Source organism: Neophocaena asiaeorientalis, unplaced genomic scaffold, assembly GCF_003031525.2.
Source record: "Neophocaena asiaeorientalis asiaeorientalis breed wild unplaced genomic scaffold, Neophocaena_asiaeorientalis_V1.1 scaffold264, whole genome shotgun sequence".
Lineage (NCBI taxonomy): Eukaryota > Metazoa > Chordata > Mammalia > Artiodactyla > Phocoenidae > Neophocaena > Neophocaena asiaeorientalis.
This window is the reverse complement of record NW_020185332.1, coordinates 3,152,513-3,178,913: the sequence shown is the minus strand read 5'-3', so window position 1 is coordinate 3,178,913 and position 26,401 is coordinate 3,152,513. Positions and strand designations below refer to the sequence as shown.

General features: G+C 36.6%; 1 protein-coding gene across 13 annotated transcripts in view; it reads right to left on the bottom strand.

Moving 5' to 3' along the window:
• The window catches only part of HERC1 (HECT and RLD domain containing E3 ubiquitin protein ligase family member 1), a 210,876-nt gene that overhangs the window by 84,391 nt on the left and 100,084 nt on the right, over positions 1-26,401 (bottom strand). For 11 of the 13 annotated variants that reach the window (XM_024735254.1, XM_024735265.1, XM_024735262.1 and 8 more), the window contains exons 25-34: positions 22,511-22,562; positions 15,252-15,520; positions 13,347-13,562; positions 12,589-12,709; positions 12,115-12,352; positions 11,767-11,951; positions 9,437-9,592; positions 7,459-7,565; positions 6,811-6,921; positions 3,905-4,081 (exon numbers count right to left, since the gene is read on the bottom strand). In XM_024735254.1, the coding sequence (XP_024591022.1) occupies positions 3,905-4,081; positions 6,811-6,921; positions 7,459-7,565; positions 9,437-9,592; positions 11,767-11,951; positions 12,115-12,352; positions 12,589-12,709; positions 13,347-13,562; positions 15,252-15,520; positions 22,511-22,562 (1,632 nt within the window). The remainder of the gene's footprint in view (positions 1-3,904; positions 4,082-6,810; positions 6,922-7,458; positions 7,566-9,436; positions 9,593-11,766; positions 11,952-12,114; positions 12,353-12,588; positions 12,710-13,346; positions 13,563-15,251; positions 15,521-22,510; positions 22,563-26,401) is intronic. The other 2 variants (XM_024735257.1, XM_024735261.1) reach the window with 1 other exon arrangement.

Below are 26,401 nucleotides of genomic sequence, written 5' to 3'. Positions count from 1 at the left end.
CCCCAGTCATCATGAGTACAATGATAATACTGAGTCCTATGAGTCCTTCTATCAAATCTTTGAACATAGGGGTCACCTTCAGGACCTCTGACAAAATGGTGGCAACGTGAGCTCCACTAGAACAACTCTAAGTCATTAAAATATAATTATATATTTGGGAAAAAGAGAGAGAGATAGAACTGGGGAAAGACAAAACTCTAGTGGCTATGGGGTTACACGTGTTATGAAGCAGCAGGTGAGTGGCTATCTGTTGTGAGAGGTAAAAGTTACCTATGGAATTCAAAACTAATAGATCCAACCCCAGGAGGGTTGGCTCACTGGGTCCCCTGGCTGCTTTTGGCCCTGTAAGATAAAGTGAGGGGCAAAGAGCAGCCAGAAGAAAATTTGTGCTCTTCTCTCCTCTAGGTGGGAGGAGAAAGAGAGCCCAAGCATTCTCACACATGGGCTTTGGATGGGCCAAAGAATAAACATTAGCTTGCAGCTGCTCTCTTGTCCAGGTGGGAGGGGGAAAAGTTCAAAAATTCCTGAAGATGAGTTTGGGGTAGACCAAAAGTATTAGAAGTATGTGTTGCTCTTTCCTCCAAGTGAGAGGAGAAATATTTAAATCAGTTCCCAGGGCTGGAGTAAAGCTTTAAATAGATGAAAGAGAGGGAGAAATGGAGAAAGGGAGAGAGAGAAAAGAAGAAAAGAAAAGAAAATACTCCAGCGATTTTCTTTAGCCTAGATGCTGTCACTGCTGTACCAGTGCCCTGGCCCAACCAATTAACCCTAAAAATGCTAAATTTACTGCTAGGGGTCTGAGTAAACTTGAGATCTGTGGGAAAAGGGAAAAGTAAACTGTATACAACAGCTTCACTTTGTGGCTACTGCATCTAGATGTATGATAAAAAATGATGTAAAAACGTTATATGCTCGTAACTTCATAAATACTAAGAGATCATCCTGATAAGTAAAAGCTGCAAAGGAGAAGTCAGTGGGATACAACTTCCTTGCTTTTTGCCCCAGTTGAGTAGATCGGAACTTAAATTCTTTGAGTACTGGAAACAAAACAAGCCTCCATAACTGATGATTTTTTGTTATGATTTTTGCCTATTAGAACTGCTAGAAAAAAAGGGAGACAAAATAAAAAGAGTGGCACTCTCCACGTAGAAATATACTTTGAGAGTTTTAAAAAGCAGTTGTTAGTTGCCAATTAGTTCTTATAAAATCAGATGTCTGACCCTTAGAGGCTGATGATTTTCTAGCCTGAAATGCGTATTTTTGAGTGGGTAAATTTGTACTCTAAGATTGAGAAGGCAAAAAGAGCTTAGGAAAGCCTTGCTCGTCACTTAGACTTAAAATGCAGCTGTCTGATCCTACAGCATTTAGGCTTTATTGCTGCCCCCAAAAGTTGCCAATTTTATAGAATCCTCAATTCACAGCTTCCAACTGCCTGGACCTGCCTCTAAGTTAAAACCTCATACTGTCTGCTATGGGCTGTTTCAACCCAACATGAGCTGTGTTCAACTAAATGCAGGCACCAGCCTAATGAACAAAAATCAGACAGGGGGCTGGTAAAGATTTAGTTGGTGCAGCCATAAACTGAAAACTACATGGATTCTAGCTGTACTGTCCAGGTCTCTTATACATGCTGCTGGGAAAGGGCCTGTTCTTTTGATAGCCATCTAATTTGAGCTGCTGATTGGCTTTTTATTTCTGACATAGAAATTGATTACATTCCTAACTTTGATTCTTACCGAAAGCTGAAAGTTGGAGGAGGGCATACCTAGGGTGCATGACCTCTACGTCCACTCTTATAACAGACTGGACTCTTGACCTCTTCTTGGGGAGGTCTCACTGCTGTTGACTTATTATGTTCAGTTTTTCGGACTAGTCGTAGTTTGCAACAACAGACTGATAGCTTGATTCAATATCTGATATACACGCCTAGTAAGACAGTTTATTAAATGAAGCTCTCCCCAGAAAAAGACTGATCTTTCCTAGGCTGCTCACTGGATAAATGATTAGGATAAAAGGCGTAGAAGGTTTTGTAAACCTATTCTGGAAAACAATTTTTTTAATTTGGATTTTGTCCTGACCAATTGCTAACCTTTCTGGTTAAGTTGTATCAATATAAAAACATTTTTGTTAAAAAAAAAAGTTTTCGTGTGGAAATTCTTTTGTCCCTCTTGTACCTTGTACCTAACCCTTCTGGACAAAAGGTCTAGATGGAGATAAAAAATGACTGAGAAGACCTAAAGTTATAATAACTAAATGGGAAACACTGATTTTAGAATAACGGTGGGGGCAGGGAGGGGAAAAAAAAAAAAAAAACCCAGGCCCTGGGAAAGTGTGGAAGAAGACAGAGGGCATAAATGATCATTGTTTTTTCGGAACTGCTCCTCCTCCCGGGGGGGCGGGGGGGGGGCGGAAAGCCATGCTGTCAAGAAAGCTGTTTTTTTTGTTGTTGTTTTTTTTAATAGATCTTTATTGGAGTATAATTACCTCACAATACTGTGTTAGTTTCTGTTGCACAACAAAGTGAATCAGCCACATGCATAGAGCACTTTATTTTTTTTTTTATTTTTATTTTTTTTAACATCTTTATTGGGGTATAATTGCTTTACAATAGTGTGTTAGTTTCTGCTTTATAACAAAGTGAATCAGCTATACATTTACATATGCATAGAGCACTTTAAATTCAAACTAACTTCTGAGCCTTATACCTGACAGGCTATAAGAAGTAGGGGGTGACCCCAGGTCATGGAATTTCCACAGAACACCTCCAGATGTCATCCACACTCTTAAGGCAGATAAAATGATGTCACAGACAAACAAAACCGTTTAACAAACTGTCCTTCAGAGGCAGTCCCTCTGAAACCAAGCACTCAATTAAATTACTTAGACTGCAATGGGAACAGAAGGTGGGAGGCCCCCTGATGGGAGATCACATTGGGGTCCTGTTAACTTGTTCTGCCTGACTACTGTATATCCTGATTAGGGATATCTTAACAATTATAAACTCATTTCCAAGGATACCACGTATGACCTCTGGAATTGTACTTTTTGTGTATGCACCCTATTCTGATCCCTGGACTGGCCAGAGTTGTGCTGTGCTAAATTTAAGGACAAAGTCACTTGACTTTTTAAGATAGACCTTTACAATTAATGAGATTTGTTTTAACTGGCTAAGTCTAAGACCCCTGAAGTCAGTACTGGAGGTCAGTCTCACCCTGCTGTCTGGGGTCCTACCAGATAATAATATTAATTTTATTGTAAAAACACTGTGGCCAGGAGCCAGCCAAGGAGGTGGACTGTGCAAAAAAGAACACAGCAGAGACTGCTATCCTTAGAAATGTCTGCTTGCAATGTTGGTCCTTGGCTGGCACCTGGGAACTTGTCTGGTAAACAGTTCCCTACACTGATTAAAAATCTCCCTGATTGATACTGGTGGCTTATTGTGCTTAGACTGTATGACAATGTGGTTTATGCTAAAAACCCGCTTTCTTTCTGGGAATCTAAAGAAGGCCAGGCAGAGAGTATGTGACCAGCACTCAATAAAAATGTTGGGCACTCAGTCTCTAATACGCTCTCCCAGGAAGAAACATCACACATATGTTACTGCATTTTCATTGCTGGGTGTGCACTGTGTGACCCCTCATGGAAGGGATGATTATGATTTTTCAACCTTACACTAAAAAAAATTTTTGAGGTAATTTTACAATTACAGGGGAGTTACAAAAATAATACAGGGTTTCTGCATATCCTTCACTGAGTTTCCATTTATGTTAAAATCTTACATAGTAATAGAACATTTACATAAGATGATTTTTTTAATAGTCTTTCCATACTTTTTTATAATAACCTAGGAGGAAAGTACTAAAAAAATAAAATGCTTTTAAAAACTACTTGGAATTCTACATACCTTCCACTGATAGCACCCAGAAGTTACTCCAGTTGACGCCAATCCGTATCCTTTTCCTCCACTGCCATGAGTTAAAATCTGTCCATTCTCCACTATGCAACACTGAGCTTTCTCTGGGTCAAAGGATACTTCTTGTATAGGAAGATTCTCATCTTCTTCCTCCAACTCTCCCTGCTTCTACCAGAAAGGAAACTGGGTCAGTATTTTGAACTAACTCAGATTCAGTTCCTGAGATCTCCTTGGGTTGATTCCACAAATATTTATTATCTACTATGTACTAGTTACTGTGCAGACAATGGAACACAATCATACATACAGCATGGTCCCTGCCCATGAAGAGCTTACAGCTCAGTCAGGGGACAGAGAGACAAATAAATAACACCAGTATTGTAGTGAGAGAATAAAAGAAGTTACATGACAGGTATAGCAGAAACATATAAGTGGAAGTTTCTAAGCAGGCTTGAGAAGGATAAGGTAAGCATTCAAAAGAGGATGACTTCTGAGCTGAATCCTGAACGATGAGAAGGCATTAAGCAGCTGATCAAAGTAGAGAAAGAAACTTAAGACAGTATGGACAGCATGTGCCAAGTCATGGAGGTGAAACAGAGTTCACTGATTTAAAGAATTGCAAGCAGTATGGAATATCTGGAGGATGAGACTGAAAGAGAACAAGGAACTAGAAAGAGAAGAAGGAACAAAATCACGGAAGGCCTTCAATGCCATTCTAAGTTTAATCTTTACTCTAGACAATAGGGAGTGCCTACACAGAATGATTTATATAGAGGAACTACAATCAGATCTATGTTTTATAAACATTGTTTTACCAGGAGTATACAGGATGAAAGCAGAGAGAACAATCAGGAGTTTACTGCAAGAGTTCAGGTAAGAAATACTGAGAACTTAAATTCATTCATTTGCTCAATGGGTATTCAATAAGCATCTACTATGTACCAGGCACTATACCAGGTCCTATATACTCGGCAGTATACTGAACAGATAACGTCTCTGCTCTCATAGAACTTATATTTTACAAGGTGGAGATAGAAAATAAACAAGGAAATAGCAGGTAATAAGTGCTATGCTGAAATCAAAAAAGGTGATGTGATAAAGACTGTGTGGCAACTGACTCTAGAATGAGGATCAGGAAAGTACAATGAAGAAGTGATAATTAAGTTGAGACATGAATAATAAATTGACTTCTGAGAAACATATCTGAGGGAAGTATTCTAGGCAAAGAGAATAGCTGGCACAAAGCCCAAAGGAAGGAACAAGCTTAGTGTGTTCAAGAAACAGGAAGAAGGCAAGTTGTTCACAGTGTAGTGAGCAAAGAGGAGAGAACAAGGAGTTCTAGAATTTATCCCAAGAATGATTAAAAACCACTGGTGGGTTTTTAAAGCAGAGGACGAACATGCTCTGATTTACAATGTTAAAAGATCACACTGGCTCCTGTGTAGAGAATGGACTATAGGGAGTTAACAGTGGAAGCAGAAAGACCAGTTAGGAGAATATTGCATAATCCAGGCCAGAGATGGTAGTGGCTTCGAGTAGGGTGATGGCAGAGGAATGAGGAGGTGGAAAATTCAAGTTAAGTCTTAACAGAGAAGTCAACAGGACTTGGAGATTGTACAAAGAAAATGTGGGTGTGTGTGATAGAAAGAGAGGAATCAAGGATGACTCTTTGGTTTTTTGGTTGAGTCACTTACTAGGAAAGATGGGAAAGCCTGGGGAAGGAACAAGATGTAACAGAACTAAGGATGCTACTAAGTATGAGAGGCCTATTACACTATTATTCAAGTCGTAAGGCAAGTAGAAGATGGGTGTATGTCTGGAATTCAGGAAAAATGTCAAAAAAGGAATTAAAAATCAATGGCATACGGATCTGAATAAGGTTTTGCTGGCTATAGGAAATGAAATGGAGGTGACAGTTGAAGGAAAAAAGGGGTCTTGGGACCAAGCTTTGGGATACTCCACCAGTCAGATTAAATAGAAGAGGAAGTATAAATAAAAGAGGATGAGAAGAAGAGGCCATTGTACTGGGACAGAAGGAAAGCCAGAAAAAGTGTAGAATCATGAAAACTGACAGAAAGATTAAGATAGCTAGATGGATGGATTCAAGAACTATTTAGGAGGTAAACATCAATGAGTTCTAGGGACCACATGGGTGGGGACATTAGGAGAATTCCCAGGAATTCAGGTTTGAAAAGCTAGTTGAATGTTAGTGCCACCAATAAAAATGGGATAGGAAGAAAAGGAGAAAGGTTTGAAGGAGAGACACGTGGGCTATCATTCAAGTTTGGAAGGCAGTGCATGTAGTGAAAATGGCCGTGGGTATGACTGAGACTGCTGGAAAAGCTAAAGACAGAACTCTGAGGAACAGTGGAATTTGGGATGGAGGCAAGGAGAAAGTCACACCAAAGAGATGCCTCCAGAGGGAATCAAGGATTGGCAGAGGGTATCTAGGAGAAAGTAGTGTTTTGAAAACAACAGAAAGCTAGAGTTTCCAGAGGTCAAGTAAGCTGTGGATAAAAAGCCATACACTGTATTACCAGTAACACCTACCTCTGTCATTTAATTTCAGTGCTTTGATGGAAGATAAACAATTGGGCTGAAGAGATAATGAGAAGTAAGGAAGTGACTTAAACATACACAAGATTACTCTTCCCAGAAGCTTAGCAATGAAGGATGAGAGAATATAGGGAAGGCTTCATGGATAAAAAAGAAATTTAGAAGGGTGGGAATAAGAGATGTTTATAAACTGAGGGGAAAGAACCAGTGGAGAAGGAGACACAGTACAAAGAAGAGACTGAATAACTGATAGAACAAAATCAAAGGAGAAAGGATCCAGAGACAGGTGACAAGATATTCACATGTCTGTCTAAAAATACCTTTTTGGAAGAATCAAGTACCTGTAATTTTATTTCTTCTTCTTTTTCCTTTATCTGAATAGCATGTTTGGCCTGAGCAATGGGTGTCTCCCACATACAATCCGACAGGAGGGAAAACAGATGTTCAACAACCTATTTATTGAAGGAAAAAGAATGATAAAATTTCTAAAGGATCATTTTAACTATTTTTAGAAAAGATAAATCATGTAACTATAATATTAAGTCACATGTGAGATTTAATTATACCAATGTCTGACAGCTACTTTGGGTGGATGCAAGTTAAATATCATTTTTTAGAAAGACCATTACCCTACAAAGTGGGTTCGACTGTCCTCATGTTGCCCCACTATATGGACCTCTGATGAGGCCATGCAGCCTCACATCTTTCTCTCTCTAGATGCCCAAACCTAGGAAGAAATTCCACAAATTTTCCTTTCTTTCTGATCTTGAAAGTATTCACTATACCACTACTCCTCACATCCCATAACTCACTTAATTTCTCTTTCTCCTTGCTTAGAGATGAAAAAATTTAAAAAGCAATCTCAGAAGTGGAAGTCGTGCTATTGAATAAATGACACATTTACAACTGAAGAGACCATGAGTTTAGATTTTCGGTGCATCATGTTGCACATGTAAAGAACATCTTCTAATAACTTTAAAAATAGAAACCTGGGCCATTTGATCATCTTCTACACCAGATTCACAAGCTGGTAGCACAGCCTCAAGGACATGAAGTGCAAGGAGCCTCGTTCTTAAGTTACCAACTAGAGGAATTCCTGGAGGGGGAAAAAGACATTTTCTTATTATAAATGTGACTTAAATTCAAAGTTTAAATAAACCTCTTGAAAAAAATCTCTGAGGCTGCTAAGTATTTAGGATGGAACAGACTTCACTTCAGCATATTATCACAAGAATTCTGGATTCATCCCATATCCATTAATGTATATGAATATCCATGTTTGTGTTTCAGTTTTTATGTATGTAAGGGAACAGCACTATAACTACCTATGCCAAGTACTGTGCTATGCATTTCATACACATTAATAACTGTTGATCCTCACAAATCCTACATTATATCCCTATTTTACTGATGAGGAAACTGAGGCTCAGAGAAGTTAAGTAACTTGACCAAAGCCACACAGCTCAGTAGAGACAGAAGTAGGACTATAAATGACAGGTCTGTTAATCTCTAAAGCTCAGGCTTATCATCGCCTTTAATTGCTTCTGACTCCATCTATGCCCTGAGGAACTCACAGGATTAACGGGGAGTAAGCAGTTTGTACTTTTCTAAAGTAAGCAAAGGTAGAGACAGGATACTGATGCTCTTTTTTCTATCCATTACTACAACACAACCAGTAGAAATAAATGAATATCTGATTTTTCTTCATGCTCTAAGAACTTAATATTACAGAAGGCTTACCTTATTAAAGGAGAAAAAAAAGCTATTGTAAGTTATACTAGTTAAGAAAAACTATTGGGAAAATGAGTATAAACTTACTATATATAAAGCTAAGATGTGTATTTACAGAAGAACCCTGATTTGAACAACTGATCTGAAAATAGTAGTTACCTGTAAATGGCAGATCTTTTAAGAAAACAGGAGAAAGGTAAGGGCTCTTTTGAATAAACTGCTGTTTTATTTGCAGCACAGCTGATCAGTTTTGGAAATTCTTTAAATACTGTTAACAACAAATGAATTTCTTGCCAGAATTTGCTACCACAAAATGACTGGGATAATTCTGCTGTAAGAACACTAACATTTAGTATGACTCCATTTTACTGTATTTTTGCAGTTAATAACTGTAGCTGTTATGTTAATAATAAGTTGTCTGTATTCTTTTTTTGTTTATGCCAATCTTAAAACAAAGATACAGGATCTGAATTTTTAAAAAATTGAATACACATTAAAAAAAGTAAAAAGAAACACCAATAAACTATATTGAGAGTTTTCACATATAAAACAGCATGTACCATAGAAGACTATATTATGTTTCAGCACATTTAAGAAAGACTAGGGATGATGAGAAAGTTCTGGAAATGGAGAGTAGCGATGGTTGACCAACACTGTGAATGTACTTACTGTCACTGAATTGTACACTTAAGTGGTTAAAATGGTAAATTTTATTTTATGTATATTTATCACAATAAAAAAAACAGATTAGGAAAGGACTGATAGTAATCTATGCAAGCAGACCAGACTTTTAGGCTAAGAACCAGGAATTAAGCTTATTATAAAGAACTCTCAGAGATAGCATACAATCAGAAGTTACAAATCAAGGCAACAGAAATCATATCATGATAAAAAAGAACAGACAAACTCCAATCTGCATTTTGATAATCCAAGAAGTAAACTCAAAATCTGTGTCAAATTATCATATTAAACAGGATGTTCTCTGCTTATTTTTATTACTGTAATCTGAACTAGAGCCAAGTTCTCTGCATTAAATCCACGATCTTCTCCAGTGCTACCTTCTATTATTAATTCCTCTCAATTTTTACTCCTGAGATTACTTTTCTTTCAATCAAATAAGTACTCATAAGACAAGAAAGAAAAGGCTTAAAATCAAGGTCAAGTATCCAATGATGTTATCTGAATAAAACACATGTGATGTACAAAATACTGTAAAATAAGACAAAGGTGACATACCTGAAGAACATTTCTGAGATGCTATATTTAAAAGCACCTCTGTCCACTTTGGGGAAGCCATTTTTGACTGAATTGCTTTTGAAGATACAACTCTGCGAAGAAAAACTAGAAAATCCCCCAGATGAAGTTCGGCTGCGCGTTGTTTCCTAAGAGCAACTAAAGAGTGAAAAGACAAGTTTACATTACAACCAAAAGCCAACAGGAAACAGTCTTATATCAAATAACTTACGTTTAGAATGCAGTAAGCACACACCTAATTCAAAACCTAGGTTGTCAGTTAGCCTGGCTAACTGACAGATTGTCCCTAGCCTGGCTAAGACCCACTCAAAGCCAGTACTCTACCTCTTCTTTACTTCTTTAGTCTTTGCTAATATACAAACATTTATTACACTAGTTTGAAGAATATAAAATTATTAGCCTGCCCTAGGTACCTATATCTCACTCCAACCTTGTTCCTACACATTCCTTCAAAATCCAGTTCAAAGCTACCTCTTCCATGAAACTTTCTCTCTTCGTAGAGATCCCTGGGAAAATCTTTTAGGAGGCCTCCATCCTACCCCATTCTCACTCCCAGCAAGTATTTCTGTAACAAGACACTAAATTAATTAAATTAATTAAAGCCTGGAGACCTTAAATATAAAGCTGGTTAATACAACTTGATGATACAGTCTGTGTTTCAGTATCAGTACTACGTTTGAAATGAAGAGTATACCTTACTTTCAGTTAAGTATTTTAAAGAGTATGTGGAGTTATTAATACCTGGTCCACCTGCCTCTGAATGCCTGGCCACCGCTTACTAGAATCAGTCTCACTCCCAGCCATCCCCATAAATAGAATGGGTGCAACCTGAGGGGAATGGATGTGGACTCAGTCTGCTGTTACACCTACTGAGATTCATCACAGTTTCTTTTTTTTACTGGATATGAAAGGATCCAGTCTTCTTGGGGAGCTATAGGCTGAGAAGTAACTCTACTGGGTCTTCCCTGCCATCCATATGTGCAGTACTCAACAGAGTGGTAAGAAACTATTACCTGAACAACCCTGTATCCCCAAACTGGATCTCAGGAAAAAGGGAGGTGGCATTAAAAGCCTGTTTTAATTTTATCATACCCTGTGAGTCTGCCCATGCTCTTTGTATAAGCTACATACTTGCTATATAAAGAACAAGTAACTTGCCAGAGGTTCAGCCTCTGAAACCAAAAGCTAGCCCTAAATTAGGCTCATACATCCTCCTAGATTCTGCCCTAAGAGACTTAGCTATTTCTTCTGAGCTTATTGTATTACACTGTAATTATCTGTTTAAACAACTACCTTCCTCATTTCCCTAGAAGGTCCTTGAGGGCAGAGATAATGTTTTGTCATTTTTGTATCCCCAGCATATTCCTTTATCCACCCACCCATCTATACAGTATTAATATTATTTAAATACTACTTTATTTAAATATTATTTATTATAATATTCCAATATTAACATTAACATTTATTGAGCTCTTACTATGTGTTAGACACTGCTCTAAGTCCTTTACAGAGCTTATTATGGTAATAAGACACTGAATAACTTACCAGTTTTAGACCTTTATTCGCTTAATATATAACAGACATGTATAGTAGTTCTTCTGTTCAGGGTTTACGTTCTACTGAAATACAATGTTCACTATAGTTTTTTTTTTTTTTTTTGGCTGCGCCATGCAGCTTGCAAGATCTTAGTTTCCCAACCAGGGCTTGAACCCGCACCCTCAGCAGCAAAAGCACAGAGTCCTACCCACTTGACCACGAGGGAATTCCCACAATGTTCACTATAGTTTTTAAAAGCTGTAAGGAGATGACCATATTGCACCAAGCAAAAATTATTATGGCTAAGTATAATGAAGAATTTTTTAGTGACTAGAGAACAGAACAGCCTAGCAAGAAGTTCAGCTTCCCTAATTCTAACCCAATTCCCATATAAAAACCCTTGGTCCTGGGGGAACACTTAAAACAAGAATGCAACCCAAGAGATGGGCTTTCATGATCAAATGCTACAAGAACATAATCTGGGGAAATCAGTCACCTAGAACCTCTAAGTTCTAGAGCCACAACAGCCAAGGAGAGGCTGAACTTAGACATTGAGTGGTACAGTTGCTTCATCAGGGTTAACCAACTCTAAAGAGAGGAAGTTCAGTCAGAGGTACCTCTAAACCATACATATTTGGAGAAAAAAGGGGTTTCTAAATGAATAAAAATCCTCTCATGCCTCACAACAGAAAGAACTCTACATTCTAATGATATTCACACAATGTGGATTCAACAAATGCTTGTAAATAATGACAGAGAAAAAAGATTTATGATACCTCTGAAGTCTCTCTTCTCAGTTTCTCCACTGGAGTCAATTTTTTTTTCTTCTTCATCCTCTTCTCCTTCTCCAAAAGAGGCCATAAGTAGTACACCGGCCTGGGACAACAAATTCTTCAACTGACTACAGAGTAGATCCAACAAAGATTGAACTACCTTGGGGCTCAGTTTATCAGCATAGGTCCTGAAAAAACATATACATGAAGTAACAGGAAAAAAATAAATGGTAATTACACAGAAGGGCAAATGTGCTTAAACACATAAAGGAGATTACGGTGAAATGGAAATCACTAAAATGTGAAAGACCAGGCCCCACACAGTTCTACCAAGACATCTACAATGCTCACCCTGTAGTGATGGCTAGAATCTGGAGCAATCTTGTACTAGCCACTTTTAAAGCTGTGCTTAGCTGGGAAACACCCGTTTTTGGCAACAACTGAAGAGGTTGTCCTAGCATGGTGTCTGTGCCACATAACTGCGACAATACATTTAGCAGACCAGTGGAAATCGCCAAAGAAACATCTACTGGTTGATAGTGGACACTCAGGGCGAAAACTGTAACCAAAAGGAGACGCTGCTGGGCTTCTAAAAAGAAGAAAGAAAGAAAGGCAGTTGAGAATCTTCTTTGAAGTTAACAAAGCATTTACTAAAATAAATCATATTCCAAAATATAAATAGTAGTATGGAATACTATTACACTTTCAAGTATTTATTCTTTACCTATAAGCTGACCTAATGTTAAACACAGAACATTAGCTATCTAGCATAACCTCAGGCCAAAATGTTACTTGCTCCTTATATTTGCATGTGCAGTCACTCACCAATGTGATGCTTGTTGGCTTGCAGGGCTCTCTCCAGAGTAGCAGACAATTGTTGATAAATCTTATGCACAGCCATCTGGATTTCAATCTGAATATTTCTCTTAGCTGCTCTGATCCCATCCTAAATTACACACAAAGATTTACCTTTTCTATTAACAACAACAACACTTCCTACCCAAATGAAAGTAAAAGCATTTTATTCCTAGCCTATGCTAGAGCCCTATGGTGGTTTTTAATTATTTAGTATATAAAAGTTTTACAACAAATTTATTTTTTCAATGCTTGAAAATTCTTGATTCTATATAATCTCTCTCCTTTCCCACAAAGCATTTTTCCTCTCTAAACATGGAAGACATAAAGACAACACTTCAAAAAAAACAGTTCAAGCAATCAGAGAAACTTGGTTAAAATGATCAAGTCTAAAATGTAAATTCTTGAAACCCATCCTCCCAAACACTAATCCTTATCCCAACTTAGATCTACCTCTATGCAATTTGGCTAAGAGTTAATAAAACTGAGCCAGCAAAGAATCTAAAAGTACAATAGTACCATGGCTTACCTAATGGCTTATCTAACCCCAGCTATACTCAGGAAACTAAACCAATGAGGTATCTTTAAGTCACTTAGGTCTTTATATTTTTAAACCTCAATTCTAAACACCAAAAAGTTTAGCATTATTAAACTGGTGTTGTAAAAATACAGTTAAAATCTGAATATACTAAAAGGTGTCATCCTCCCATGACAGTTCTGTCACCTACCTGATAGTGATGCAATCGGCCACTCTCTCCTTTGGCTCCTGCGTGTCCAACAGTGCCTAAACCGAAACACCCTGCTAGAAACTGCAGCCTCACAGATGTGAGCAGAGTGGATGACTGGAAACCTGAGCTTGATCTGCTTCCTGTCAGAGAGATGTTACCTTTTTCTTCCATTCCAGACAATAGTACAAGGATCTGATGAAGTGCCTCTAAACGAAGCTTGAGAAAAAATAAAATAAACATATTTTAGAATTCTTCACTGAACTGAGACACAAATAACTCTGTACGTCACAGACAATATATTTCTTAGCACACAGAAAATTCTGATATTTCTTAGGAATCTATTCTATTAAGATAAACATTTCTTTTACTGTTATGACTTTAAAAATTAAAATATCTCTAAGATCTCTATAAGCATACTTCAGTATAAAAGAGGCTACACAGTACAAGGGGAAAAGTAGTAAATGTGGATGTAGGAGATCTAGTTTCAAGGCCAGAGTATTCCAACGACTATGTAGCCTTGGTAAACTCAATTTCCTGAGTCTCAGTTTCTTCATGTATAAAATGAGGCTAATAGTACTTTAATCTACTCACAGAGCTATTGTGATGCTCATGAGGAGATATACATGATTTCAAAAGCATCAAGTAGTATGGATACTGCTTCCTTTACTTATAACATTATATGGAATGAATACTCTTTAGTTCAAGAATTAGAAGTATTTCCAAAAGGTTCCTCTGTGGTTCTCTTGAACTTCTGGCTCTATCTTCCCTAGGAGGACACATATCCACCACAGCAGTCCGTTGGCCTACCCTCCTTTTTTTTTAAAACAAATAAACTTTTTATTTCGAAATAACTTTATATCTATAGAAGAATTGTAAAGATGGTACAGATAGTTCCTGTATACCTTTCCCCAAGCTTCTCCTAATGTTAGTATCTTACAAAACTATGGTACACTTATGAAAACAAATTAACATTGGTACAACACTACTGACTAAACCACAGAATTTATTTGGATTTCGCCGGAGTTCCCATAATGTCCCTTTTATGTTCCAGGATCCAAATCAGGATATCACATTGCATCAATTGTCTTGTCTCCTTTAGTCTGTGACAGTTTCTGTCTTTGTTTTTCATGACCTTGACATCTATGAAGGGCTGTTTGTGTATTTTATAGAATGTCCCTCAATTTGGGTTTGCCTGATGTTTTCTCACGTTTGGCCTACAGGTATGGATTTAGGAATGAATACTACAAAGTCCCCCTCTCATCACATTATTATCAGGGTATATGATATCACCAGAACTTACTATTGGTGATATTAATCTTGATCACTTGGTTAAGGTGATGTCTGCCGGGTTTCTGCAATGTAAAATTACTGTATTTTTTTCCCCTTTTCATACTCTGTTAGCTCTAAGTCACTAATTCCAGCTTACTCTCAAGAGGAGGAAAATTAAGCTCCACCTCCTGGAGGGAAGAGTATCAAAGAATTTGAGGACATGTTAAAACCACAATCATTAATAAATATTTTGAGGGGGATATTTGGAGGCAATGCTCACTAATATTAGCATTTATCATTATTAGCATGGTGTTCTAATCTAGGCCTTTTTAAACGGAGACAAATGGGTCAAAAATGGGGACTCTAAGAGCAGATCTGTATAGTCACCAACCAATCTCACGCTAGTTTCTAGGAGACAAGGAAAGACTTAGTGATTAGAGTATCTTGTGCACTATTGTTCACTTCAAACAAACTATCAGGCTGCTCTGGTTAAGACAGCAACATCAAAAAGCTCAAGTGAAGGAAAAGGGGAGGCAAGGAATAGAAGAAAAGGAAAAGTTTTCCTACAATTGTACCTTCAGTGGTTCAGTTTAAGTTTCCACAGTCCCTCACAACGAGTAAATATCAAAGACTTACTTCTGCCCTTAACTGTTGCTGTTCCATTGCAATGATGGAGGCTTGGGGACTTGTAGACATACTTTCCTCTGGCTCTTTAAAACCTGGGGCATTCCCCACATCTCCACTCACAAAGCTTACAACATTTTCAATCAAAGTGTGAACTCCCAAAGACTTGGTAAGATCAAAATCAGACTCAAAGGAGTTAGAGGAGTTGCACAACCAGTCTCTGTTATGTTTCAGCCGCGCCCAAGAGTCGCTCAGGGTTTCCAATTGACTATGCATAGGACCTACATACAAACAGAACAAAAACGCATCAGTGATGACCAAGATGAGCATACATTCTGAAACTAGATGAGAGCTGAGTGTTGCTATCATACCAACTGGTGAGAAATGGATACTAGTGTTTGAATACATGCATGCATTAAGTGAATCTGAGCAAAATGCTTTGGTAAAAAACAACAGACAAACAAAAACTACAGCAATGTAAGAAAACAAAGGGAAAGCCCTGTTTAATGTACCAGTGTCTCTGTAAGCGCTTTAGTAACACATTGCCACAAGAAAAAGAAAGGCAGAAGCTGCTCTCAAAATGCTTAGCTTAAAATGCTCTGCAGTATTAAACCAGACCATCATTTATGACCAAAATGGAACTCGGCACTTAGGACACTGCTGGTAAGACCTACTAGTAATAGGACTTCATCTGATTTAACATTATCATTGCAAAGATTGAGTCAAGACTGTGCAAAATGTGTACATATCTGCAATGAAATATTACCAAAAAATGAATACAGAAGGGCAAGTAAACTTACACAAAAAGGAGACATAAATATCACCCTTGGTTTCATTAATATAAGGAACATTTTCACTGTGTGATATGCACATTTATTTCAGGTTGTGAAACTCCTATATAAAGGAAGCAAAGTTTCACAGACAAGAATATATAAGATTTACTATAAAATGATATCTACATAAAATTACCAAGTGGTGTTAACAATAGTGGCTAAATATAATACCATTAGTTTTGCCAGTGGGCATTTTCTAGGCTAAAATCTTTACATTAGACAGCAAAAATGTTAATATGTTTGATCACAAGAACTGTCCAAGGCATGTGCCAATAATGGCTTTAAATCAATATATAAATGTCTAATTCTTACACGTTTTGTCTTTTTTGATTTAATTGATCTCAGGTACATGAGTTAGATTAATCATACTCCTTGGCTCATGATATACTCTCATCACTGGTCCATGCATGGCCTGCTTTTGTATTTATATTTACTTATAATAAATGTGAACACAGGAACTAGAGAACTGGCAGAATACTATCTATCTGTTCTTCCCCCCAACCCATCTCTCCCCTGTGTCCTCCAACCTAAGGATTTCATTATCACTCCTTTGCTTTTATTGTTGTTAAATATTGTTTTATCTTATATGTATTCCCAAGACAAATAATGTTTAGTGTTAGTTGTTTGTGACTTTATAAAAAACTATCATTTTATGTAGTCTTTTTGGACATTACTTTGCATTCAGTATAATATTGCTAATACTCATTCACATGATTCCATGTAACCATGGTTCATTTGTTTGAGTGCTGTATAATATCTCATTCTATGAATATACCAAATTTTTCTATTAGGAATGAATCTTGAGGTACCTAATAAAATATGCATTACAAAGATTATATTTGTTACAAACTAGATGGAAAAGATGTGGGAAGAGGACTACTTAAACACTAATGCCCAAAGAGAAAATGAACTAATACAATATTGACTGTATAACTTATTTTTGAATTATTACAGTGATGTCAGGAAAACCCCAGGACCTCAAAATGAGACACAGAAATCCACAATAGGCAGTTAATATTATAAAGTAGCTATGAAATAATTTATACGCATTCTACTAAAATAATTTAGAATGGCTAAGAATATATGGTTTATCTGCCTTCTATATTTTAGCAAGAATTCTTAAGATTAAAAAATGTTGGATTTTCAGTTCTACTGAACATAAAAAAATAACCAATCTGAAAATTTCCCCAAACTGTATAGCTGAATATTTTCCCATGTAAAACAGAAAAGGTAAAAATCCAAAGAAAAATGTCATGGATGCATAATGTATTAAATTAAAATGATATTTAAAGAATAAAGGAGGGGCTAATGTGGAAAAAAAGAAAAAAAAAGAAATAATCATTTTCCACTTCCTTAAGCATCCCAAATGCAGACTCTGGATTTAACCTTAACTTACAAATGATATTTTTTGGTCTCTTAGCATTGAGCTTGTTGGTTCAATAATAAAATTTCAGAATAAAAATTTCTTCCATCTTCCAATACTTACAAATTACTTTTCAAAATGAAAATACAATGTGCAGAGTTAATGCTAGAACCACAGAAGTAAAAGTGACCTTAAAGATTACCTAGTCCAATTTCCTCACTTGAGGAAACAGAGGCTCAAAGAAAATGATCTTTTCTAAATTAATAACACTAATCCCTTAAGTTTATGGGAGGTGGCCTTACATATTCCTGTTCTTAACTCACAAATCACTGATCCATGGGAATTTCAACTGCCTGCCTATGCAAAGGCTCAATATGTGAAGAAACTGCAAGTAGTGAATTGTCTTAATATACTCCAAAATATTCTATGGAATAGGTGGCCAATCCCCAAATTAAATCCTCTCTGCAATTTAAAGCAGGGGTCAGCAAACTTTATCTATAAAGAGCCAGACAGTAAATAATTTCAGGTTTTGTGGGTCATTCACTATTCATTTAACTACTCAACTCTGCTGATGTAGTGTGAAAGCAGCCATAGGTAATACATGAGTGTGGCTGGGTTCCAACAAAACTTTACTTTCAAACAAAGGTGGTAATCCAGATTTGGCCCTCTAGTCAGTTTGTTGACCCCTAATTTAAAACATGTAATTTATGGGCTTCCCTGGTGGTGCAGTGGTTGAGAGTCCGCCTGCCGATGCAGGGGACGCGGGTTCGTGCCCCGGTCCGGGAAGATCCCACATGCCGCGGAGCGGCTGGGCCCGTGAGCCATGGCCGCTGAGCCTGCGCGTCTGGAGCCTGTGCTCTGCAACGGGAGAGGCCACAACAGTGAGAGGCCCGCGTACCACAAAATAAATAAATAAATAAATAAAACATGTAATTTATTAAGTATATGAGCCAAACAAAACTTTGTATGAATAAAATATAAGGAAGAATAAGACACTATCTGAAAGGAATAGGATAAATAAATTAATTAAATAATTATAACCAAAATGTTTAGGTTGATATCAAAAATACTTTGAAACACAAAATCTCACAATATGGAAATGAGAGATGAAAAACCTCTAATTCTTAAAAAAAATTATAACAACCTAATAACTGATTTGTTCTGTGTTGTTTTCTCTGAATATAGGAAATACTGTGTCTGAAAAGCATATCAAAAGCCTCTACAGAGTAATTGTGACTGAGCCCAATTCTTACTTAATATTAATTCAGAGTCTCCCACTATAAAAAGAAAATATAAAGTCCAACAAGAAATTTGAGATTGTTTACTTGTCCTTACAACTTTGGTTCTTAAATGGAATTTTCAAAATGAACATGGCAGAGCTGCAATACATACTTTATAAACCATAAAATATGTAGGCAAGCTAAAAGGGGAAAAAAATTAAACATGCCATCATGTACTTGCTTGAAGCTCTTCTTTTTTCTGGGGCTCAACTGGCCAAAAAGGAGTAAATACACTACCACAACAAGAATCAGAAGACAAAAGGAGAAATTTGATACAGGAGACAACATTCACATTTGTTCTTCTTTATATAATCTAATTCGAAATGCAGAGATAAAACAGCATTTCACCCATACAAGTTATACCATGAAACACACATGTTGATAAATGTTTCCAATATTATTTAGCAATAAAACCCTAACACTATATTTAAAGACCTGGGGCAGGGTAGTGAAATCAAACCATGATGCTCCTTCTTAAAATTTTGCTTTGGTATCCCCACCATTTTTCACTGTACCAGTTTCAGCTTAAATACAAAAACTAAAGTTAAGTATCTGCGAAAACATATTGTCTTTCAGTGAAGAACGAGCTCAGTTCTGCACAACTACAGCAAATCTTTTAAGTATTTATCAAAGTACCCAAATACTAACATGTTTAACAGCTTTTGTCAAGAATTTTGACAGGCTATTATGAGAATTAAAGAAGTTAATATGTTTGAAGTGATTAGACCAATACCTGGCATATAGTAAGCAGTTTTTAAGTGTTTAATGAATATAAATTTCATATTACTTCTGAGGTGCTAAGCAGAAATATGTACCACCAGTCATCTCTTTTTAAAGTAACTGATGACATTTTTGGATTTAGAATTTAGCTCTGATGCCTCTAAAGAGCCGAACAAGTTGGCTGAGCTCAATTTATTTGCTCACTTTGCTCTACTCCTTCCTACCATACTCACTTTCTTGGACCAAGAGCTTGGACCAACTGTGACACATTAACTGGAGTGAGGGGAAAAGAAGCAATCATGGTTCAACAGCATGAATTCCAGTATCCCCAATGTCAAATACTGAAATTATAGGCACTAGACCCTCTCAAGGAGGAGTCTTTGGAGGCATATTAAGAGCAGCTGAAATGTGTATACAACCATTAATTGTCACTGATACATCCATTTAGTTTCAGTAAACGAGATGTAATTAAACATTGTTATCTCTAATTTCTCTTACTAAACTTTTAATAACTCAGGACCACTAGACTAATGAAAAAGAAAAGTGAGCGGAAAAAAGTTTACATTTCCTCTTCAAAATATTGGAAACGGGTAAATAAGCACATAGAAGAATTCTCACTTGGCTGGACATCTGCTTGTCCTTCATAGCTCAAGTCAGAATCAGAACACCTGAATGGCTCCAAAAAGTTCTCAGACTTGGTAGGTTCATCTGACCAACTGAAGATAGGCATGTTATGGCTTATGACATCTGGTCCATATTGACAATAAATAGGGAAAAAATAGGGTGGTTTATTTTAATCATCATTTAAGGGCAAAACAAAACAAAAAATTCCACTGTGGCCAGACGGTAGTCTCTAAATATACATGATTTTTAAAAATTTCTTTCAAAATATAATGTTCCAAATGTATTTTCAATGTTAATTTCTTTTAAAGAAAGAAATTCATTATAATTAAATACATGATATTAAGTATACATTTTCATTGCTTAATCCACAAACACTGGGATTCATGAGATTGAAAACTATTTTTGCTGCTCTTTCTAGAACAGTACTCCTACTTTCTAGTCACCTATTCCTAGGAACAAAGCTATCAGCAAACTTTTTGCCTGAGAACATTAAGATACAATGATTACTAGAATAAACTGGTACCACATTAGGTGATATCATAATAATTTGCATAACTAGTTTGCCTCCCTATTATAACTTCCTAAATGGGTAATTTAAACAAACAAACTTTTCCCGTGAGGTCCTGTTTGTTTGCCTTTCTGTTTCCAACGAAATAAAGTTAGATTCCAAGAAGTTAATAGGTCTTGGTACTATGACCTTTTGAAGAAGTTGGTTTACCCATAAACAAATTTGGATTAATGGCTTAATTCAGTTGTATCTACTTAGCTCTAAAACTACAGGAAAACGACACGTACTTATAGGGCAATTGTTTAAAATTGTGAACAGACAGCAACTCTAGAATAGTTATTTTACAGTGTCATATTAATTCCTCCTAAGTAATTTACACTTGACTTCTAAGTTATTCTTAATTCAAATCTAAAAATACCACTTTTTGTTTTATTCCAAAGATTACTTTGTCACATGCTGACACAGTTATCATAGACTGAATCTCAAATTTATATTTCCATAAGCATGATAAAGATCTTAGAGAAAAGAGTAATTTTAGTCAACAGACTATCACTTATAAACATAATTAGTATAGTAGGAAGCTCTTAAAACGACAGGCTGGATCCCTTACGCTACTCAGTAAGTTTGGAGCCAACTTTTTATTAATATAACATAGAAATTATAGCAACAATCTTTGCCTGAGCTAACCAACATTAGGAAGGGAAAAGCGTTCCAAAAATTTAATTCCTAACTCAAGTGGTTAAGGAAAAGGATACTCTGGATAATTATGGCACATGAATTGCCAATTTTCAAAGAATTAGAAAATGATAAAATACATATTGCATGTTATACTAAACATCATTTAATTTCTTTGATATCACAAATACCCTATTTTTTTTGGAACCTTGATATGTTATAATACTAAAAGACTTTTCGATAAACAAAGCACCAGCTCTAGTCCCTATAATTCCTAATAGTTCCAAAAAAAAATCATTCTTAGTATTCTAAGTACCAACATTTCTTCTAAGTTATAAACACAAAAATGAAAAAACTGTGGGTGCATTTCTTCCTCTCATTCCTCAACCTTCCCTTACTTCTCACTTTTTTTCCTGTAGGGAACCTAACATCCTGCCAAGGAAGTTATCAAGAGAAGGGTTCAATTCTGAAATATAAAAGACAATATAATGGGAAAAAACAGTTTTCCTACAAGCTTTTAGAAAACTTCCACTAGTGGCAACTTTTAACATTTCAAGTTTTCACAACCACAGAAAAAATGGGTTAATATAAGTGCCAATTCAAAAAAAAAAAAAAAAAAAAAAAAAGTGCCAATTAATCAAGAATAATACTTGGAGAGTTTTTAGTTACCTTGGATTTGTATTATCTAAAACTGCTGTTCTTTCCATCTATTTGTACATATAAACAAGAGTTAACAATATTATTCATTAAGATACAGCTTTTAGCAAATGAGCTTAACTCTTGATGAACTCTAAAATCGCTCCTCATGGGAAAATTTTATTTTTAGAAATCATTTGTTCATCTCTTATATGCTTTGTATCTTGAGAGGCACTGAGGGAAAAAACTAGAAACTTTCAGTTTGAAAGTGTGTATGTGTGTGAATGGGGTAAAGAGTTCTCCCTGTAACACCATTTAAACTATAGCAACTATATCATTGAGCTAAAGCATGGCAAATTATGTCCATAACCCCCCACAATGTAAAGCACTGCTTCCAGAGTTCCATGGGACTTTTAAAAAGTCAAAATATGACAAATGAGAAAGAGAACTGAGTATTAACTCCTAGACATTCCCAGATCTTTTTTTAAGGGTGTATATTTTCAAAAAAATGATCTTCCTTTTAACTTTTCTGATAAAATGTTTCTAACTTTTTGCAATAATGTTTCAATGGCAATCAGATCTAAATATATCAGATATAAAAAGAGCTACCTAACCAGATATTTAATACTTACCTCTCTTTCTATGAGATGATGCCAAGTCCAAATCAACATTTCGTCTTCCACTCTGTTAAGTTAAAAATAAATAATAAAATTTAATTGTGAAAATTATTTAAGATTAAGATTTAATAGAATACTAAATAAAATAAAAAGTAATCTGCATAATTATAGCAATGTGCTACTTATTCACCAGTCAAGTCAGGCTAAGAACAAAAAGTCTCTAAAAACCCACTGAAAACAGTTCAGGCACATGACTCTGAGATACTAAAACACAAAGTCAATATGCACATTAATTAACAGTGTAAAGTAGCAGAACTTTTTCTTTGTTGTCACCTTTTTCTTCTTTGAAATCTTTGTCTTTTATCTTTCTAACACAGTATGATCTCTTATTAATACCCTCTAGATGCGTAAAGCCCCTGTAGCAAAGTCCCATTTTCCAAAATCACTACTTGCTCTATCCTCACTTTCCATTCTTTTCAAAACTATTAGCCTTGGCTAGGTGTATAGAAGAAGAGAATCTGATGAACCCACACTAACAGAAGCATAACACAGTCCTAAGCTTTCTGGTGGTATTTTAAAAGACTTCAAAATGTTTTCAAAACCTCTTAAAATAAAGAAATCTCAAATGGTTAAACTGCAGTCAGCTTAATAAAACAGTGAAGGCTTTCAGGAAGAAAGGAAGTATATTTGTGTGTGTGTGTGTGTGTGTGTGTGTGTGTGTGTGTGTGGTGGGGAGGCACTGGTGACAACTATCTACTCTATGTACAGATAACCATATACAAACCCATGACTTAGATTTATGCACAGATTTGACATTATGGTCTCAGCAATTTCAATTGCACTTTATCACACAATAAAAAAGTTGGTGGCAAAGAAGAAAGGCTGCAGAAGTGACAAAACAGACCCATTTAGGAAATGTCATTTAGAAAAGTTTTTCCTGGTAATACATATAGACATATGTACCCACATTGTGGATAAATACATTTTGTTTTACATATACACACACACACACACCAGAAATAAGTATGTTCCCAGGCCATTTGATGCTGGAGAAAACACCAAACAGTTGTCACAACAGTTCCTGAAGATAATGCTATCTCATGCAATATAACATTTTTATTATACAGTACCTTTGCCATGAGGGCTCATGGAAGAAATTTATCTCAGGTCTCAGAACCAGAAATATCTGAGTTTTTCTTGAAAACCTGGTTTTTATCTTTTACACACTGTGAATCATGCAACTCGTGTTTTTCCTATTTGCTGGCCGATCTCTGGCAGAACATCACAGGATATGTGTAGAGGTGTACAAATCTTACTCAGGGCTTTATTTTCCTCTCTCAGTTTCTTTTAGCCCTAATTCATTCTCTTATACTTTTATAAATAGTATTTATTTTTGTATGCTAAATCAAATCCTTTGTGAAAGAGGGCGGTAGGGAAATGAGGGAGGTAGATTAGGAGAGCGTAGTAAGAATTGCTGGTAAGTATGACATGTGTCAATCAAACAGTTAACTGTGTAACTGTTGACTTAGGTTTCTCTGGTCACTAAGACAGAGTAGATAATATATCACATAATACTCTTTACGAAAGAAGGTTAAAACTCAGATTTAGCATCAAGCTGGTTAACTTCAGTTATTTTAAGAAAGCATTTCATTCACTGACAATTCAGGATAAACAAGTACTACCAGCTATCAAAGACATCAATGACAATCCTAAATAACCTCAGACAGAAGGGTAACAGATTTCAGCTGGAAAATCCCACACTGCCCCACTGCTTGCTCCTCTTCGTCTACAGGAGGCTCAGCCTGAAGGCTCAGCCCAAGTCTTCTCACCCACAACAGAATCTGCTCTCTCTAGTTCTTGACTTTCCCACCTTTTATAACACAATCTTTCTAAATATTCCATAAGAAAAGTTGATTAAGAGTCCATCTTTCCCAAAAATGTGTTTCTTAATCTTTTTAAAATTCTGCAGAACCTAGACGTGGCAATTATATCTAGGTTCAACCCACCTCCATTTATCTGTCTTCCCATTATGTTTTGAAAACATAACTTTCAACATGTTTTAAATTGTATTACTAAACTTGTTCACAACAACCCCGCTGAGGCAAGTATAACAGGTAGTGGTATTCCCCATTTCAAAGATAAAAATGCTGGAGCTCAGAAAGGATAAGTGTCTTGCCCCACGTCAAAATCAAGAGTCTATTGTGACTAAGTCAGATTTCATTGTTTGCTTCCAAAAAGTACACCACTTTAACTACATTTATCCTCATCTTTTAACTTTCATTTCAGTTGAAATGAATTATCAGTCATTTACAATATGCAAAGCACAATGTAGGAGACATGAGGGACATTAAAAAAACTCTAGACCTTCTAAGAGGTCTACTGGAAAGAAATACTAATAATACATAAGTAAGTCCAACATGAGACAAACCATTAGTGGTTTATTATAGATGCTAACAAACTGCCATGTAAATAACAGACAGAGTCACTGTGAGTAATCTTAGGAAATCTTAGGAAAGTTTTCTGGAAGAGATGACATTTTAACCAGGCCTTAAGAGAGAGGTAGGACTTCATCAACAAAACCCAGGAGAAGGACATTTAAGGCAAACGATGCTTGAGCAGAGGCTCAAAAGGTATGTTTGGAGTCTGGCAGATGGACTACTATGCTATGGCAAAAATGCAGATTACCGCAGGGGAAAACTGGCTTCAAAAGCAGGCAAGCAACATTTTCCAGAATCTTTGATTTCTGGGTAGGCAGTGCAGAGTCACTGAGGTTTTTTTTAATAGGAAGGTAGCATGACCAGCAGGTGTTCTGTTGTTGTTCTTGTTGTGTTTGTGTGTGTGTCTGTGTTTTTCTCTTTTTTAATTTATTTATTTGCTTTTATTTTTGGCTGTGTTGGGTCTTCGTTGCTGTGCGCAGGCTTTCACTAGTTGCAGCGAGCAGGGACTACTCTTCATTGCGGTGCGCAGGCTTCTCACTGCGGTGGCTTCTCTTGTTGCAGAGCATGGGCTCTATCTAGGCTCACCGGCTTCAGTAGTTATGACACGCGGGCTCAGTAATTGTGGCTCACGGGCTTAGTTGCTCCGTGGCATGTGGGATCTTCCCGGACCAGGGCTCAAACCTGTGTCCCCTGCATTGGCAGGCAGATTCTTAACCAAGGCACCACCAGGGAAGTCCGTTGTGTACATTTTAAGAGCTCTACCTCTGGGAGCAGTATCAAAGGAGAGGAACTGGAAAAAGTAGGGAGATCAGTTTGAAAACTACCAGTTCAGGCAAAAGTAACAAGGGCCTATATTGAAGAGTGGAAAGAACAAATAGGCACAGAAATTTTACCAAAATAGATTAGACAGACATTCATTCGTTAAAAAAATATTTAATGACTGCCTACTGTGTGCCAGGCACTATAGGTACTTGGGATACAGCAGTGAATAAAACAGCAAAAACTTCTATCCTCAGGGAGCTTATATTCTAGTGTAGACTAAGAGAAACTGATAAATATAGCAAATAATGTTAGGTGCCAGAGGGTGAGGGGGACAGAGCAAGGCAAAGCAGACAGAGAGTGAATATCTGGAAAGGAGAGCAAACTGGAATTTCAAATAGAGTGGTCAGGGTAGGTGTCACTGAAAAAGTAACATCAGAACGAAGACTTGAAGCAAGGGGATTTGCCTACAGACAACAGTATTCCAGTCAGAAGAAACAGCCATGGAAAGGCCCTATGGGGAAGTTGTGTGGTATGTTCATGGAAAAGCCAAGAGGTGTCAGTGTGGCAGAAGGAGAGTCATCAAGAAAGAGAGTAGCAGCAGAGGAGATCAGAGAGGAGTGAGGCCAGGATATGTAGAGTCTTATAGGCCCCTGCAGGGACCTAGGCTTCTACTCTGAGAAATAGTAAAGTCATTGGAGGTTTTGAG